The 17763-nt window shown below is 46.0% G+C and overlaps 1 protein-coding gene and 1 long non-coding RNA gene across 2 annotated transcripts; one reads left to right on the forward strand and one right to left on the reverse strand.

The window, feature by feature from the left end:
* Positions 1-874: 874 nt before the first annotated feature.
* On the reverse strand, positions 875-6920 carry LOC120595442 (uncharacterized). The gene is made up of 3 exons (XR_005650826.1): positions 5146-6920; positions 1399-1665; positions 875-1265 (listed from the first exon to the last, which is right to left on the reverse strand). It is a non-coding gene; the product is annotated as an uncharacterized LOC120595442 (long non-coding RNA).
* An 86-nt stretch (positions 6921-7006) lies between these two features.
* KLF10 (KLF transcription factor 10) lies at positions 7007-13436 on the forward strand. Its single transcript, XM_039853553.1, has 4 exons — positions 7007-7187; positions 10227-10460; positions 10567-11479; positions 11847-13436. The coding sequence occupies exons 1-4, from the start codon at positions 7152-7154 to the stop codon at positions 12104-12106; spliced, it is 1443 nt and encodes a 480-aa protein (XP_039709487.1). The 5' UTR covers positions 7007-7151; the 3' UTR covers positions 12107-13436.
* The last annotated feature ends 4327 nt before the right edge of the window (positions 13437-17763 follow it).

Below are 17763 nucleotides of genomic sequence, written 5' to 3' on the forward strand. Positions count from 1 at the left end.
AACCAAAAAGGCCTAAGCACTTGTGCTTCAGGGGTGGAACGAAGGATTTCCTAAGAAGACTGCACTCCTTTGGACAGCCAGGCTTGGTTGGGAGTGGGGTTGAAGAACACTAAGGAAGAACATTTACGACCTTTGCCCTTCTTCTAGAAGATCTCAACACTCAGGAGATTGCAATTAAAAATGCCATGCCACTTGCTAGACAGAGGGTCCATTAACCAGAGCTTACTCTGGTTACTTGCCCCTGCAGGTTTGTGTTATAATCTCCATATAGTCACGAAGAAGCTGGAAAATGTTGACTTTGAAAAGGAATACCCTTCTTTCATACCCAAGACAGTAGCCAAGATTCCCAGGATTCTGAAGTCTGGACAGGTAAAAGTAACTGGGACTATCCAAAGAAAACAGAGGCTCATACTTTTAAGTAAGCTCTACCTTTATAATTATAGATGTACAGAGAACTATTCATGATAGATTAAGCCAAAAAAAAAAAAAAAAGCAGGTCATAAAAGAGCATATTCTATTAAATAGAGAGAGGGGGAAGTAGAGGGCAGGGCAGAGAAAAACAGTTTGAAAAAATACATATCAAAATGTTAACAGTGGTAAATTCTGGGTAGTGTGACTACAAATTTTCATCTTTTTATTCCTTTTTAAAATTTTTGATTATTGGTATATACTACTTTTGTTTAAAAAAAGCAATAAGGCTGTTTTCATTTCGTAAGAATCAAATGTTAAAAAACTAGATTTTACTGCTCATTGGAACCTTGCCAAGTCACTTAACCACTTAACTACTTCACCTGTTGGGGAAATAAAAAACAGAATGGAGAGTGGAAAAATTTAATTCTTTACCAAAAAAAAAAAAAAAAATCCTCATGTAAAGTGCGACAATTACCATGAACTTTATATAGTGGGTCAAATTAGGTCCTCCCTGTTCTTAGTAAACCAGGCAACAAGCAGACGCTGGATCAAGGTGAACTCCCTTCCTTCGTATTACACATTTCTTTCCACCCCAGAGCACTCAGAGTTCTTGTGGGGTGGGAGGTGGGGAGGACAAGGGGGATGTTTCTTCCAGATGTACATGCTTCCCACTTCTCCAAGTTAAAAAAAATTTTTTTTTTACTTTAATTTTTCTTCTTCTTCTACTTTATCAGTTTTTCTAGTTCTCTTTCCTGGGGCTTTCTCCGAGCTGTTTTAGATCCTTCTTTCTTTCTTTCTTTTTTAAGTATTCTTATAAAATGAATATTTTGTAAACTGTGACTGTCACTCCAGAGCTGAAATAAATACACGAACACAGTTTCAGTTATCTCTTGCAGCATAGTGAACCACCCCAAAACCCAGGGACACCCCTGAAGACAGAAGTGGGGAGAGGGGATTATCGGGTGAACTGAAGGCAGGAAATGCCACCTGAGTTGCTCTTCTTTTTATTGCTCATGATTCTGTGGGTCAGGAATTCAAGCAGAGTTCATCTCAGCTCCAGGCTGTGTCAGTTGGGCCTGCTTGGCCAAGGGTCCCAGGTGGCCCTGCATCTGGAGTCTCGGTCCTGGCTGTTTATTGAGGTGCCATGGTCTCCTCCACGTGGCCATTCTCCTTTCAAATGTCCTCTCATTATTCAGTAGTCAGCACCAGGAAGGATTCTATTGGTCAAAGCGAGTCCCAGGGCCAGCCCTGAAGCTAGGGTTGGGAAAACAGACTTTACCTCTAGAAGCGGAAATGGCAAAGTCACATTGGAAAAGATTATGTGGAATGAGAGGGGTTGTTGTGGCCATCTTGAGAAACAATCTACTTAACATAAAGAGTTCAAGATTAAAAAAAAATTTTTTTTTGAATTAGCTTAAAAACCATGGTAATTAGTATAATGAAAATAACTGATAATATTCACCAGTCAGAGGGCATAATTTTTTTCCTAAGTCGACGCTTTCACTTTCTGAGCCAGCCCTCACTTTCCCCTCATCTCCACTTTTTGTAGCATTAGGCCAAGAAGGTATGTGCAGCGTATTTGAAGGAATTCCTCGCTGTCACCCTTTGCCAATATTTCACCATGTGGCTGTTTCTTCTCAGTCTCTTTTTTCCTGTGCCTGTGGTTCCCACCCTCAGTTTTCTTATTTTTTGTTCTTTACTCTTCCTGGGGGATTTTATTCACCCCTCTAGCTTCAACTGTCACCTACACGCTAATGACTCCTAAATTTTAATCTCCATTCCAGATCTTTCTTTCCTGGACTCCAAATCTGAAATTCCAACTGCCTCCGGGTATTTCTATTTGGATGTCCCATAGGTAATCCCATCTTTAGGTGTCCTAAATCAAATTTGGCATTTTCTTCCTCTCCACAAAAACCTACTGCCTCCCTGTGGTCCCTTCCTTGGGCAGTGGGGTCTTGTTTTTGTCCTGTTTCACACAGCGAATCAGGCCAAAAACCCAGCAGTCCTCCTCCACATTTCCCTCTTCCTCGTGCCCACACGCAGTTCCCAAATCCGGCTGGTTCTGGGGGCCACGAGTCCATTCTTTCCATGTCTGCCACCATTTACATTCCTTAGTTTAGGGTAGCATCATCTTTGCTACCTACATTACTACAAAAGCCTTCTCACTGGTGTTAGACCCTCACCGCCTCTGGTCCATTCTCTACACTGGGCCAGAATGGGCTTTCTCTGCCATCACTCCTGGCTAAAACCTGTCAGGAAGTTTCCACTGTCCTCCAGATTAAAGTTCCACATCTCCATTCCTTAGCATGGCACACAAAGGCCCTTTATGCTCTGGGCTGCTTCCCTTAACACCCTGAGCTGCTCATCCTACCTCACAATTCTGTAATCCAGGCAGTTCAAAGCATCCGGAATCTCCAAAGTTCTCTCCACTCTCCACCTCCACCCCTCTGCTCCTCCAGCTTAGAAATCAACTCGGGGAAGCTTTCCCTGACCTCCTCATAGCCTCCCCCACCCCTCCCCCACCCCAGGACACTCTGCGCAACCTCCTTTCCTAGCACTTATCATACTCTATAGTAATAATGTCTGGCTCACTTGTTTACTTCTCCCACTATACTGGAAGCTCCTTTAACAGGAGCTATGTCTTTTTTATGGTTTTCTTCAGTGTTCAGCCAGTGCTTGGCATATGGTAGGGCAAGGACTGAATAGTGATGATACTCATTAACTGGAAGGAGCAAAAAGAAGAAGATTCATGGGTATAATGTGTTTTAATATCCATAACTGAACTGAGGGAACTTTACATATAAGCTTCTACCCCCACTTCCTTCTTTATTCTGACCCAAGGAGAAATCAGCACCATCAGCAGGAAAGGTTGGCATCTGTCTGAGGCATTCCTTACTTCGACCAAGGACTTTCTTTTACTCATGCTCAAGATGACAGATTTCCATGCATGGCCCTGCAATGATACAAGCTAAGGGAAGGGTATGGAAGGAACCAGACTTCTGCCTAGGCGTTTGTTCACATTTTGTCTGTAATCCCAGTGGGTCTTCAGAGACAACTTCTAATTTTATTTTCTTCATTTAAAAAATCTTGAGTGCCTAATATGGAACTAACATTGGACCAGAAAGGTCATTATGACATGGCCACCATCTTGAAGGGGCTCAGATATGGGTGGAGCAGGGGCAGGATTTAGTATTACAAATACTTCTTGCACTAAGTTGTGATACATGCTCTGCTTTCATTGTCGAGGTGTGGACGAATTGCTATGGAAGCAGAAGAGAGTAATGAATTCATCTTAGACTTATCAAGGAAAGCTTCAACAGGGTGGCAAAGGAGATCTTATAGGATAAAAATGTAGGTTCTTCCCAAGCACTATGGCCTCCTTGTGCACTTTAAAGACAATCCAGATTTCATACATGGCCTCTGGCTCCTTCTGCTTCACTTTCTAACTCTGTCCCCTCCCACTTTCCCCAGCACCCTCTACGCCTTAGGCCACACTGCAGCACACAGGATAAGCTCCTTCCTAATGTAGGACTCTGCTATTGCTAATCCCTCTACTCAGGTGCAGTCTCCCTGGATTTGCTTATCCTCTCATTAGATTTTTAGCTTAAAAGTCTCCTCCTTGAAGCAAGCTTCTCTTCTCTTCTCACAGTCACATCACCCTATTACAATTCTATACATTAGAGTTAATTTACTCACCTTCGTAAATAATAAATAAATAAATAAGGTGTGTGTGTGTGTGTGTGTGTGTGTGTGTGTGTGTTCACACGCGTGTGTGGTTTCTAGTTGTCTTTGTCTTCCCATCCAAGCTTTTAGAGAGCAGGGACCTGGCCTGTCTTGTTTATTGCTGTTGTTCCAGTGCCTAGAACACATAGTAGGTGCTCAACAAATATTTGTTGAATGGAGTAGATAAATGAAAAACATGGTGTATTGAATGAGAACATGGCTTAGAGACATGAAAATGTACCATATATTTGAGAAACAGCAAGTCATTTGCTTTGGCTGTGGGCAAGGGTAGATCTGGATGGGAGATGAGATTAGGAGGGTGGAGCAGACTGCATAGCTCCGAATGAAATGGCCTTTTGTCTCCTAGGCAACAGGAGCAAAGGATCATTTCTAAGTAGGGAGTGTCACGATTGGACCATGACTTTCGAAAAGCCACTAAGGATGTAGTGTGGAGAGATTGGGTCCTGAAAACCAGCTAGGGTGGGGATGGAGGTTGAGTTGGGAGATTACAGATTGTTTAATCCAAGGGAGAGCTGATGTCAGACTGACTTAGAGCAACATTGGAGGGATAAAAATAGAAAGTGAAGAGAGACATTTCTGAAGCAAAACGGCTGGGACCTGGGGACCAATTGGATCCAGGGCTTTGAGGGAGAAGGTGAAGGGTAGATGATTAACAATGAGCCCATACAAGGAGCAGAACCAACGATCTTAGTTTTGGTTATGTTGAATCTGAGGTGCCTGGGGAACATCTTTCTCTGAATCTCTAGGAATTGTGCCACCACCACACTGTTCCTCCTACCCCTTTTCTCTTTTCTTTCCTGTTCTGAATCACTCCCACAAGCCATGAATGCTCCCTGCTTCTCAGTGTGCTGGGGCACCATGCCAGCAGCCCCACATTCCTGAGGAAGGGACAAGGTTCAGACCTGGAGAGCTGGCTGTGGCCACCCGTAGCGGGGTCAGGGGTGGGGGTGGGGGTGGGTGGCTCCCTGACAGGAAGGCAAGCTGACCTACCGGCTGAGCACAGACAGGAGCTTCCTCTGCTGCAGCAGGTGCCCAGGGCCAGCTGCTCCAGCTCCTTAGGCTCAGATCAACAGGATGGGACAGCCCAGGCGGAAGGAAGCCTGCAGGGAGGGACACCCTGCCGACAGAAGGAGGGGGGCATTGGGGCGGAGGGGAGACAGGAAGAGCTGCCTGGGCTGCTGAGCTGGCTTCCCTCCAGCAGATTCAAGAGAGGCAGTGACAGGAGGCCATTCAGCCTCTTCCCCTCCCACCGTGGGCGTCTCTAGTCCTGTCAATCATATCATTATTTTTACTACTGCTGGCTAGCTTGGGCCTTAGATATACCAGAAGAAACTATAAATTTGGCAGTTTCTAAAATAATTAGTTCCCTTTCTATGCTCATTCTGGGTTTATTGGGAAAGAAAGACGCTTACATTAGCCTTTCAGTTACACAGGGGAGGTGAGACAGCTCGCGGGAGAGGCAGTGATCTTTGCCACGCGTTCAGCCTGTCCAAAGGCGATAAAATCTCCGGTTTGCTGTAAGCCCGTTATCACTGCCCCACTCTCCAACCGCTGCTGTGAACGGCATCAAACGGCTAAAAGGAGGTAATTAAGGAGCCAAACCAGAGCCAAGCACTCCTAATCAGGAAGCCCCGCTCGCCTTGGACCAGCCCAGGGGTCAGAGGTGGGCGTCGTGGGGGAGTGGAGGGCGAGTGGTGCTTTGGAGGAGCGCTGTTTTTGACCTAGTGGACATCCCAGCAGCAACTCCACCTCCAGGCGTGGCGGAGAAAGCTCCAAGCTTGCCCCGGCGGGTCCCTGGCGACCCTGAGAGACTCCTCCCCACTTCATCCCCACGGTTTCCAGGCGGGGCGCTTCCGGAGGCCCGGGGTGGGGGTGGGGGACTACCTTTGAAACAGCTTGTACACTGCAACTTTAACTACATCGAGCTCAAAACTCGAATCTTCAACAGAGCGTCGGCCTCATAAAGGGTAGAACCTCGGGTCTACGGCTCCCCAACACCCTGCTGGTCCAATTTTCGGGCTTCCTGCAGTCCCCTACACCATTCTCTTGGCTGTCCGGGAGGAAGGATGGGCGGGGCGGGCAGGGGCGGGCACTGCTGACAGCGACTCAGATGGGGAGGGCGAGCCCGCGCCAATGGCTAGGGCGTGGGCAGGGGGCGCAGTAGCAGGTGTCGGCTCAGTGACAGGGTTCCCTTCGCTCCCCGCCCCCGTGATCCCCACGGCTCAGCGAGGCAAAACCCAGCAAATGCTCGAGAAATGCAGTTCAGTCAGTCAGCAGGCTCTACTTTCTAGCCAGACGCACAAGGGGATGGCGCTTCCACATGCAAATCTCTTAGCTTGGACCCCTTAGCTGGAGGCCATCGCCTCCCCTGCCCAGCTTCCCGGCGTCCCGCCCACCCCGCGGATGGCAGAGATGAGACCCCGCGCCTAGGCGACGCAGGAGAGCCGGCATCCCTCCCCACCTCCCACGTGGGTCCGGCTCGCCGCAGTGCCTGGGAGCGTCGCGGCTGCCGCGCCTCCGGGCTCGGCCCCCGCCCACGGCACTGCCCCCTAGGCCAGAGAGGAGCACGACAGGTGGGGGGGTGGGCGAAGGATGGGTGTTTGTCACTGAGTCAGGTAAGGTGGCAGCGGGAGTTCCCTCGGGCAGGGCCGAGAGAACACGCTGCCGGTGATTGTGTACACGCTCTACTGACACAAGCTTCACGCTGCCGGGCAGCCGCTGATCACGCGTGGCCCCGCGACCCCATTGGCCGGTGCCTCACACACCTTTGTTGCTGATTGGTTGGCAGCAGGCTCCGCCCCCACCCCCGCCCGCGGCGCGCGGCAGGCGGAGCGGCTACCTGAATGGGGAGGGGGCAGACGGCGCGGAGCGCGGCGGCGGCGGCGGCGGCGGTAGCGGCGTCGAGTGTCTCTGGGTTCCCGTCTGTGCCTAAGCAGCCAAGCAGCCTAGCAGCCTAGCAGCCAGTCAGCTCGCCTCCGGCGGCCAGGCAGCCAACCATGCTCAACTTCGGCGCTTCTCTCCAGCAGGCTGCGGTAAGTCACCTGGGGATGCCCCTGTTCTTCCCTGCCTCGCCACGTCTGAGGGGCCAGCGGGGCTGCGAACCCTGAGCCTCTGACATCCGCAGCGACTGAGGACCCGGGCCGCAGCGGAGTCGTAGGGGAGGAGGGGGGCTTCCTGCTTGCAGACTGGGCATTGGTGAGGGCATGCGTCGCGAGAGGTCAGGAGAGGCGGCCTGGGATCGGGAGACAAGGGAGCGGGGTCTTGCTCAAGGTGTAATGAGGGGAAGGGGCAGCTGCGCAGGGAGACTTGAGGCAAGCAAGGGGGAGGATGACTGGAGGGGCGGAAGGAGTCTGGAGGGGCTGCTGTTCCGGCAGTGAGGATAGGAAAGGTATGGGGTGGGGGGCATGAGGTTCCCCTGCACCTGGCACCAAGGAGAGATGGGGCCCTGGGCCGCTGCCTGGCGCGTGCACTTGGGGGGGGCGGTGTCCACTTTGAGAGAAGGCCACCCTTCAGGGGTCTGAATGGAGGCTTGCAGGACCCGGGCTGCTTAGCAAATAGCCGGGGGCTGGGGGAAGGAGAGCCCTGCGTGGACGCGGGGGAATGGCACGCGGGCCGCAGACCGCCGAGGGGGAGACGAGGAGTGGACACCCAGACGTCAGCGGGGGACTCCCCATCCCCGGCGGGGACAGGTGGCCGCCTTCCGAGGACCCCCTGGAGGGGGTGAGGAGCCGCCTCAGGGATGGAAGGGTGGAAAGCGGGACCCAGCCGCCGGGCGGGGCGAAGGTGGGCGGCCGCGAGACGCGGGGGCCGCGTGTCTAGGCGGGAGCCGCGCGTCTGGAGTCGGGACTTGTGGGGGCTGCACGTCTGGGAACCCATGGAGACGCGTGGCGGGCGGGGGCTGGAGCTGCCGGGCCCCTGGAGAGGGGGCGCCGTGTCTGCGAGCAGAGACCGGGTGGTCTGAGGTCCCGCGGGCAGCGTGGGCGGGAAGCGCCGCGGACTTAGCCAGATCCCCGGGGGCTTCAGCGGGGAGGAGGGCGGGGGCCGAGTTTCCGCGGGGACCCGACTCCTCCTCCAGCAGCTGAGGCGGAGGCCGGGTGTGGGCCGGGAGCAGGCGCGCGGAGGGAGCTTCTCGTCCCCGAGTGACCCAGCCCCGGCCTCCGCCAGGGGCGGGAGCGGGGCCCGGCCCCGCTGTCGGTTCCTAAGGGAACAGCGGCTCGCCGGGAGATGGGAGGGGCGGGCGCTCCCGGAGCCGGTCGTCCGCGGCCCCGCCCCTCCCTGCGGGCTCGGGCGCGCACTGCCGGGCGGTTGGCGGCGGCGCCCGCGGCCCCTCCCCCGGGCCGGCGGGAAGGCGGGGGCCCGAGAGCTCAGGAAGTAGGTGAAAGGTGACGGCGCGGCAATTCCCAGTTCACGTTTCCTGCGCGGCCCGGAGCAGCGGCTGATCACGCTTTGTTCACATGCCTCGCCCCCTCCTTCTTCCCGCCCCCGCTCTTGGTGGCCCAGCCAATCCGGGCCCGGGCCGCCGGGCCGGCTAGCCAATGGCGCGGGCAGGGATGCAGGGACGTGCGAGCGGCGAGGAATGTTCCCAGTGACTCACCCGTGATCCTCATTGAGGTTAGGGCGGCCCCATCCGTCTGTCCCCGCCAGCGAGGATCTCCCCCGCCGTCCGCCTCCGCCCCTTGTCTGCCGCCCGCGCCTCCGCCCGCGCTTCCCTTTCCTGCCTTCAGCCCCACTCCCTTTCCTGCCCTCCCCGTTTCTCTTCTCAGCTCACACTCCCTTCCCTTCTGCCTGTCTTCTTTTTCCTTGCTTTTCATTGGCATCTTGAGGCTTTTACACATACATGCGCTGTCCGTTGCAGCTTACATAAAGGCGCGCGCGATTATGCAATTGCATTGTTAGCGATATTTCAAGAGCAATGGCTCGTTTTCTAAGCATTTCAACATGAAGAGTTTACACATTTTTTAAAACAAGCATCGAGGATAATACCTTGCAACGTAAAGAATGTTTTTCGCTACTTTTACACAATCTCTACTTTGATAAAAATAGGATCACATTTATAGAAAATGGAAGAGATGATGGGTAGTACAATTTTTTTAAGTGCAGCCTAAGGAACTTCTATATGAAACGTTAAACACTTGCTAGGGGGAACTGTACATACAAACACAAAGTATGTGCTGTTATTTTTGTTATCAAGTTCTTTTAAAAATTAAGATAATTCCCTTGACTTGCAGACTCTTTACGGTCAGGATTTTTGCAAATTCCGAGTAGAATATTAAATTTTCTGATTATCCATTTATCGGTATTGCATTAGCTGGGCATAGTTATAAATAGCAAACCAGTGTGTTAAATAGATCCACAGAAAGGGAACACAAACATGAAGTTGAAACTTAACTAAAATCAAGCTTTGGAGTTTTTAAATATATTTCACTATCTTTGCTAATCAAATTAAAAAAATTTTAGATTACAAATAACGTAATGTACTTATTTGAAAAGACTCTCAAGATTCCATATCCTATTAATTTTATCCCACAATGCAAAGTTACTTTTTAAAGTTCAGATCCATATCAACAGGCCAGAGTTCTGTCTACTATACTCCATTTTAAAGAAAGTTTTGGCCTTTTTTTTTTTTTTTAATGTTAGGAACTTCCCCCAAAAGACCTCATGCCAGACCTGTAGTATCGAAACAAGGTAATTTTTTCACAGCCTTCTCCTAGTTATTTTGTCTGACCCCAGACAGGTGGCAACTCTGGAAATAATATAAAATTTTTTCTTCCAAGCCAAATGCTTCTCTTTTTTGGATAACAAATACATTGATACTTTCGGCATTGGTCCCCTTAATGATGATAAGGTGCTCTTCTCTGCCTCACAAGGATGTCAGTGTTCAAGCCTAAGTGTGGGAGGAAGAATGAGGAAGATTTTATTACCATTACCATCAGAGTAGGAGTGAGAGAAATTGTATTTTCAGATTTTAATCTGGAAGTTGTGTAAATAGTAAATAAGAAAAAATTGCATTGCTCCGCATCTTGTTTGGATGACAAAAATATGCTTATATAACCAATCTTTTGTTTCTATAGGAGGAAAGAATGGAAATGATTTCTGAAAGATCAAAAGAGAGTATGTATTCTTGGAACAAAACTGCAGAGAAAAGTGATTTTGAAGCTGTAGAAGCACTTATGTCAATGAGCTGCAGTTGGAAGTCCGATTTTAAGAAATATATTGAAAACAGACCTGTTACTCCAGTATCTGACATGTCAGAGGAAGAGAATCTGCTTCCGTGTACACCTGATTTTCATACGATCCCAGCATTTGTAAGTATTGTTGTTTTTAATATGAATGTAAATGATATAATTTCTTATAATTTACATTATTAACTATAAATTTCTCACCCCGTTACCTGTATATTTCTCTTTGTAGTGTTTGACTCCACCTTATAGTCCTTCTGACTTTGAACCCTCTCAAGTGTCAAATATGATGGCACCAGCGCCATCTACTGGATACTTCAAATCATTCTCAGATGCTTCCAAGCCTCACTTTGCTGCAGCTATCAAAGAAGAAGATAAGAACCCAGTACCTGCCCCCAAATTCCCCAAGGCTCAGGCAACAAGTGTGATCCGTCATACAGCTGATGCTCAGCTGTGTAACCACCGATCTTGCCCAGTGAAAGCAGCCAGCATCCTCAGCTGTCAGGACAATTCTTTTCGAAGGAAAACCCACCTAAATGTTGAGGCTGCTAGAAAAAACATACCTTGTGCAGCTGTGTCACCAAACAGATCCAAATGTGAGAGAAACACAGTGGCAGACATTGACGAGAAAGCAAGTGCTGCACTTTATGACTTTTCTGTGCCTTCCTCAGAGACAGTCATCTGTAGATCTCAGCCAGCCCCCACATCCCCACAACAAAAGTCGGTGTTGGTCTCTCCACCTGCAGTATCAGCAGGGGCAGTGCCATCTATGCCGGTCATCTGTCAGATGGTTCCCCTCCCTGCAAACAACCCCGTTGTGACAACAGTTGTTCCCAGCACTCCACCCAGTCAGCCACCAGCTGTCTGCCCACCTGTTGTGTTCATGGGCACTCAGGTGCCCAAAGGTGCCGTCATGTTTGTCGTACCCCAGCCGGTTGTCCAGAACCCAAAGCCTCCAGTGGTGAGCCCAAATGGCACCAGACTCTCTCCCATTGCTCCTGCTCCAGGGTTTTCCCCTTCAGCAGCAAAAGTCACTCCTCAGATTGACTCATCGAGGATAAGAAGTCACATCTGTAGCCACCCAGGATGTGGAAAGACGTACTTTAAAAGTTCTCATCTGAAGGCTCACATGAGAACGCATACAGGTACCAACAATATCTTATTTATATCTTAGAAATTCAGATGATCTTTTGGTAGTGATCACAAATATAAACCAGGCATAGTAAGGAAGAACTTGCCTTACTTGCTAGTTTAGTGGGTGATATTTACTTGTACTGGCTCCTCTAAAAGATTTCATTAAAGTATTTTGTTTTCATAAGGGGAAAATTTTTATAAACATGACAGTAACAGTTAAAAATAGTGGTACATAGTATAGCGCTCACTTGACATTTTATTAATAGCTGTTATTTTAAAATATATATCAATAAATGTATAGCTTTAGATATGATTAAATATGTAACTTACAGGGTTTTAATAACTGTGTAGTCATGATAATCTGCATTTTTGTTTCAGGAGAAAAGCCTTTTAGCTGTAGTTGGAAAGGTTGCGAAAGGAGGTTTGCCCGTTCTGATGAACTGTCTAGACACCGACGAACCCACACAGGTGAGAAGAAATTCGCCTGTCCCATGTGTGACCGGCGGTTCATGAGAAGTGACCATTTGACCAAGCATGCCCGACGTCATCTGTCAGCCAAGAAGCTACCAAACTGGCAGATGGAAGTGAGCAAGCTGAACGACATTGCCCTACCTCCAACCACTGCTCCCACGCAGTGACAGATCGGAAGATGAAGAATCAGAACTAACTTTGGTCACAGCTGGGAGCCAGTGGTGATATAAGAAAGCTTCCACTGCAAGCCTGTGGCCCTCCAGTGTGGGCTGAAAGCAGAAGCCCCACAGCTTGGGGAGAAGGCCCAGACTGAGTCAGATGATAAGTGCTTGGTCACAGGCAGTTCACAGAGTGGCAGGGTTCATTTCTTATCACATAAGAGAGATGCGAAAGCTTTTATTCCTTTAAATGTTTTTTGAAGGTTTCAGATGAAGTCAACACAGGTAGCACAGATTTTGAATTTGTGTGCACAATTTGTTACTTTTGTCATTTATACTTGAGACCAACTTTTCAATGTGATTCTTCTAAAGCACTGGTTTCAAGAGGATAGAGACTGGAAATCACCATTACGGTACAGAGATGGAGACATAAAATCGATTTTTTATTGCAAATATTGTCATCTTTTCCTAGAGTTATCTTGTTTACTATTCCTAGTCTTTCCAGTCAACTTCGTGAATGTAGTTGTTAAAATATATCTAGATCTTTTACACTATTGCTGACATTTGGAATTGAGTAGCTGTATATTGCTAAAAGAGGCCCCAAAGACTTGGAATCCTCAATAATTTAATTGCTTTGAAGTGTAGCTACAATTTTTTTTGCATTTTTGTTTTGAAAGTTTAACAAATGACTATATCTAGGCATTTTATTATGCTTCGACCTTTAGTTTGCCTGCAGTTTCTTGTGTAGAGTTGAAAATTGTATTCCAATGTGTTTTCTGTAGACTAAGATATACTGCACTTTGTTTAGAAAAAAAATTCAAAAATAAAAGTATATATTGTAAGAAGGGATATCAAGAATTTTAGATAACTCCTTGAAAAAGATGGCTTATGTCGTCAGTAAAGTACCCTTATGTTATGAGGATATAATGTGCTTTATTGAATTAGAAAGTTAATGACTGTTATTCACAAGTGGACAAATATTGTCCTGTTAATTTATAGGAGTGCTTTTTTTGAGGGGATGTGGAACTAGGTGGGTAGAAAAATTACTAGAACATTCACTTTTGTTAACAGTATTTCTGTTATATTCTGTTGTATAGTGGATGATAAACACAGTGGTAAAACAAAAGTAAATTGTTTAAAATATATAGTGAAAAATGTCCCTATATCTTCCCATTTAACATTTTTCTCTATATTGGGTCTAGATTTTCGACATCAAAACTTGGACCCTTGGAAAGCAAAGTTTTCTTTTAATAAGAAATCCTTGTGATTTACAATTTGCACAATATTTCTTTTGTTGTACTTTATATCTTGTTTACAATAAAGAATTTCCTTTGGTATATATAATTGGTTGATTGCATTTGTTAAACCATTCTCTAACTCTGGTACTGTCAAAGGACTTAGTGTCTGAATTCCTCTAAAGCAAGGGTCTCCAGCCCCCGGGTAGCAGACCAGTACTGGTCCGTGGCCTGTTAGGAACCAGGCTACACAGCAGGAAGTGAGCAGCAGGCAGTGGGCGAAGCTTCATCTGTATTTGCAGCTGCTCCTCAGCACTAGCATCACCGCCTCAGCTCCTCCTCAGTCATCAGGCATTAGATTCTCACAGAAGCACTGGTCCCTGGTGCTAAAGAGGTTGGGGACGGCTGCTCTAAGGGCCCCATTCAAATTTAGAACTGTAGGAATGTATCTTTGATATATGAATCAGTTCAGAGTATACAAAATGAGGCCAGGTATCTGTTCATTGAAGTAATTCAAGAGCCTGCCCAGTCTAAGAAACCAATACGTTTTAATTTTTAAACATTCTTGTACATTTTGATGATTTGAGATTGAAATACAGCTCTGGCTCTCAGCAAAAACTTGTTAAGTGGCATTAAGTTAAAGGGAACACCAGTGATTGATTAATTACAAGCAATGAGGCTGCTGTGGCAAATTAAAAGAAGCCTGACCTATTGAATAAATTGTTCACCTCTGGAACTTAATTAGCTCAGACCATTAAGTGATAACCTTAAATGCGATAAACATATTGGTACTTAAGCTGCATAAAGTTAATCCACCTGTGAAGAGGAACACTTGCTAGTCATCAGTAGAGCTAGGAGCTGTAAATGCTGCTTGGTATATTAGGTATACTTTTGGAGATGAGTGTTTGCTCTCAGATTCTTGTCATGAGAATATCTTCCATGGTGCCAAGCTTCACTATTGACCTAGAGTCTGGGTCACTTTAACATTCGTGGTAAGGGGCACTGTACTTACTTGGCACCACTTCCAGCACAAGCATCTTTCCTTGGATACTTCATACCACCAAGTACAACACAACTGCCGGGGAGGGGCCTTGCCATTCTGCAGCTTCTGTGTTGGGATTCTGGACCATTCTAACTTGCCTAGTTCCTTACCATGGCAGATCTTCAGAAGTGGGGATGCTTAGTCCCTTGTAATGATGTGGCCAGTGAGAATGTGCCACTCATTGCTGTGTTCTTCCCAGTCCTAGTTGGAATCTGAGACATCTTCTTAGAACTTGCAAATCAAATCATTTGAATAGCATATTATATTTGAGTTGAATGTATATTGCAGGCTCTGATCTTGATGCAAAGTTGACCCAAAACAAGTACGCTCGCAACATGTTATAATGTGGTATTAGTGTAGCTTTAGCATTTCAGTTTTGTCTACTTCTTGTCTGACATATATTAAGTTGGACTATATGAAATTGCTGCTATTTAGCTGTTTTATTTCAACAGTTAATTCTTTTGGATAATTGTAGACTTAGAAAAAATTGGAAAAGTAGTTCCCATTTATAACATCTTATACAGCAATGGAACACATATCAAAACTAAGAAATGAACCTTGGTACAATACTATTGATAAAGTATAGGACTTACTTGGGTTTCTTTTCACTAGTTTTTCTACTAATGTCTTTTTTCTATTACAGAACCTACTCCAGGATCTCAGATCGTGTTTAGTTGCCATATCTCCATAGTTTTCTGCAATCTACGGTCATTCCTGTCTTCTTTTGTCTCTTTAGGATAGTACTTGTCAGTTATTTTATAGACCATCCCTCAATTTGTGGTTGCCTGGTGTTTTTTCATGGTTAGATTGAGGTTGTATGTTATTTGGGAAGATAGCACAGAGCAATATTGTCCTCGGTGCATCATATCAAGTTCATATCAAGTACTACATGATGCCTATCTGTTACTGGTGATGCTGACCTTGATCACTTGACTAAGTGATGCCTGCTGGAATTTTCCACTGTAAACTATTTTTCTCTTTATAATTATAAGCTACTTGAATGGAGATACTTTAAGAGAATGCAAATACCTGATTCTGCTTAAACTTTTGCTCAATATCCTTAAATGGATCTTGCATGGGGGAGTTATTACTGTGATATGCTAGTGGTGATTTCTTATTTCCTAAATCACTTATTAATTAGATTCTGTAAGAAAAAGTTGCTTCTCCCCCATTTATGTATGTATTCAGTTATTTGTTTATGTCAATGTGGATTTATGAATATTTATGTCATTCTTTGAGTTATGATACAATACTATAGTTTGTGATTCAATTGTTCCAACTTTGACCCTTGTTAGCACCTTCAATATTCAACCATTTTTGCTTGTCAGACTGAAAACTGAACCAAGAGGAGGCCTGCAATTTTAAAGAGGGAGAATAATTAGGAAGTTGTTATACAACCTACGGACACAAAGTTGATGAAAAGCTCAAGACTGCCTTTCTGTTAATCCCATCACTCTCTGCTAGTGCTAGAAGGACCATTTACTACACCTTCCAAACTCTTAGAGTTTCGAGGCATTTGGGGGTTTTTTTAATTGCATTTTTAACAGGGCAGAGAAGAAATCTGATCGAGATGGACATATACAAGACTTACTAAAGCCCTTCATGTGATTCTAATTCCTCAGCTTGGAATGGCTGAGAAATGTTGCCTCAGCTCTTACCCCACCTTTTTCTTTGGAGGACATCCAGAACGAGACAGGGACATAAATGGGGACTTTTATCAAGGGCACTGGGCAGTGAGCAAGCCTTGGAGCTAGGAGAAATCTTGTGGGAGATGACATCAAAAGACATCTTTTGGGAAGCCTTTCTTCTAGAGCTCTCCCACTGATTTTGTTCTGGTGCCTTATCCCAGTCCTGGCATTTTTTCTGACCAACTTAAGACCAGCTTGAGAAATTACTTAGAGCTGATTCTCAAATAGAATTGCCTCTAATTTGCTACACAGGTATCTGTGCCATGGAAAAGGTGTCAGGGAGAGAGCACCGATCAAATTAAAAGGCCAGGTGCATTGGGATTCTCCAGAGGAAGAGAACCATTGAAGATATGTGCACTTGCACACACACACACGCACACACACAGTGCTGCCCTCTCTTATCTGTGACTTCGCTTTCTGAGGTTTCAGTTACCTGTGGAAAACCACAGTCTGAAAATATTAAATTTCTCCAATCATCAACATCGTCTGCCATTGACATCGTTATGGCTCAATGATCCAGGAACACCTGAAACAGATAACCCTCCTTCACATATATTGTTGGAAGGTCAGTAGTGGCCTGATGTTACATAACAATGTCTACATCATTCACCTCACTTCATCTCATCACGTAGGCATTTCATTATCACATTACAAAGAAAAGAGCAAGTACAGTACAATAAGAAATTTGAGAGAGAGACTACATTCACATAATTTTATTACAGCATATAGTTATAATTGTTTCATTTTATTATTAGTTGCTGTTAATCTTTTACTGTGCCTAATTTATAAATTAAACTTTATTTGGTATATGTAGGGTTTGGTACTATCTGCTGTTTCAGGCATCCATGGCAGGTCTTGGAACATAGCCTCCATAGATAAGGGGGGACTATTTTTTTATATGTGTGTATATGTGTATGTACATATAAAGAGAGATTTATTATGAGGAGTGGGTTCATGCAATTATAGAGGCTGACAAGTCCCAAGATCTGTAGTGGGTAAGCTGGAAACTTAGGAAGACCAATGATATAGTTCCAGTCCAAATGCTGGCAGGCTCAAGATTTGGGAAGAGCTGATATTTCAGTTTTAGTCTGACGGCAGGAAAAAAAGTGGGTGTCCTAGCTTGAAGATAGTTGAGTAGTGCGAGTTTCTCCTTATTCGGCCTTTTTGTTTTAATTTAGGCATTCAACTGATTGGATGAGGCCCACCCACACCAGGGAGAACAATCTGCTCTACTCAGTTTACTGATTCAAACGTTAATCTCATCTGGAAACAGCCTCATAGACACACTCAGAATAATGTTTGACCAAATATCTGAGTACTTCATGGACCAGTCAGATTAACATATAAAATTAACCATCACACCTGGATTCTAGTCCTGGTTACATTGATAACTAGTTTATTCCTTGGGAAAGCTGCTTTGTCATTCTGGGTCTTAGCATCCACTTTTAAGAATGCGCTAAACACAGCTACCTTATTTAGCTCATAGAGCTACTGGCAAGCTCAAATAAGGTTATGTACACAAAAGCTCTTGGAAAGTACAAGACATTCTACATTTGTTGACACTGTTACAGCACCCATGTCTGGGGGCATATACACGGCAGTAAATGGATTAGAATACCCACCTAGAGTGGCCATATAATCTGAAAAATGGAAGTAATTTAGAGGTGGGGCCATTAGAGAATTTTGATACCTTGTGTTCCC

The sequence above is a fragment of the Pteropus medius genome, unplaced genomic scaffold (assembly GCF_902729225.1).
Source record: "Pteropus medius unplaced genomic scaffold, Ma_sr-lr_union100, whole genome shotgun sequence".
Lineage (NCBI taxonomy): Eukaryota > Metazoa > Chordata > Mammalia > Chiroptera > Pteropodidae > Pteropus > Pteropus medius.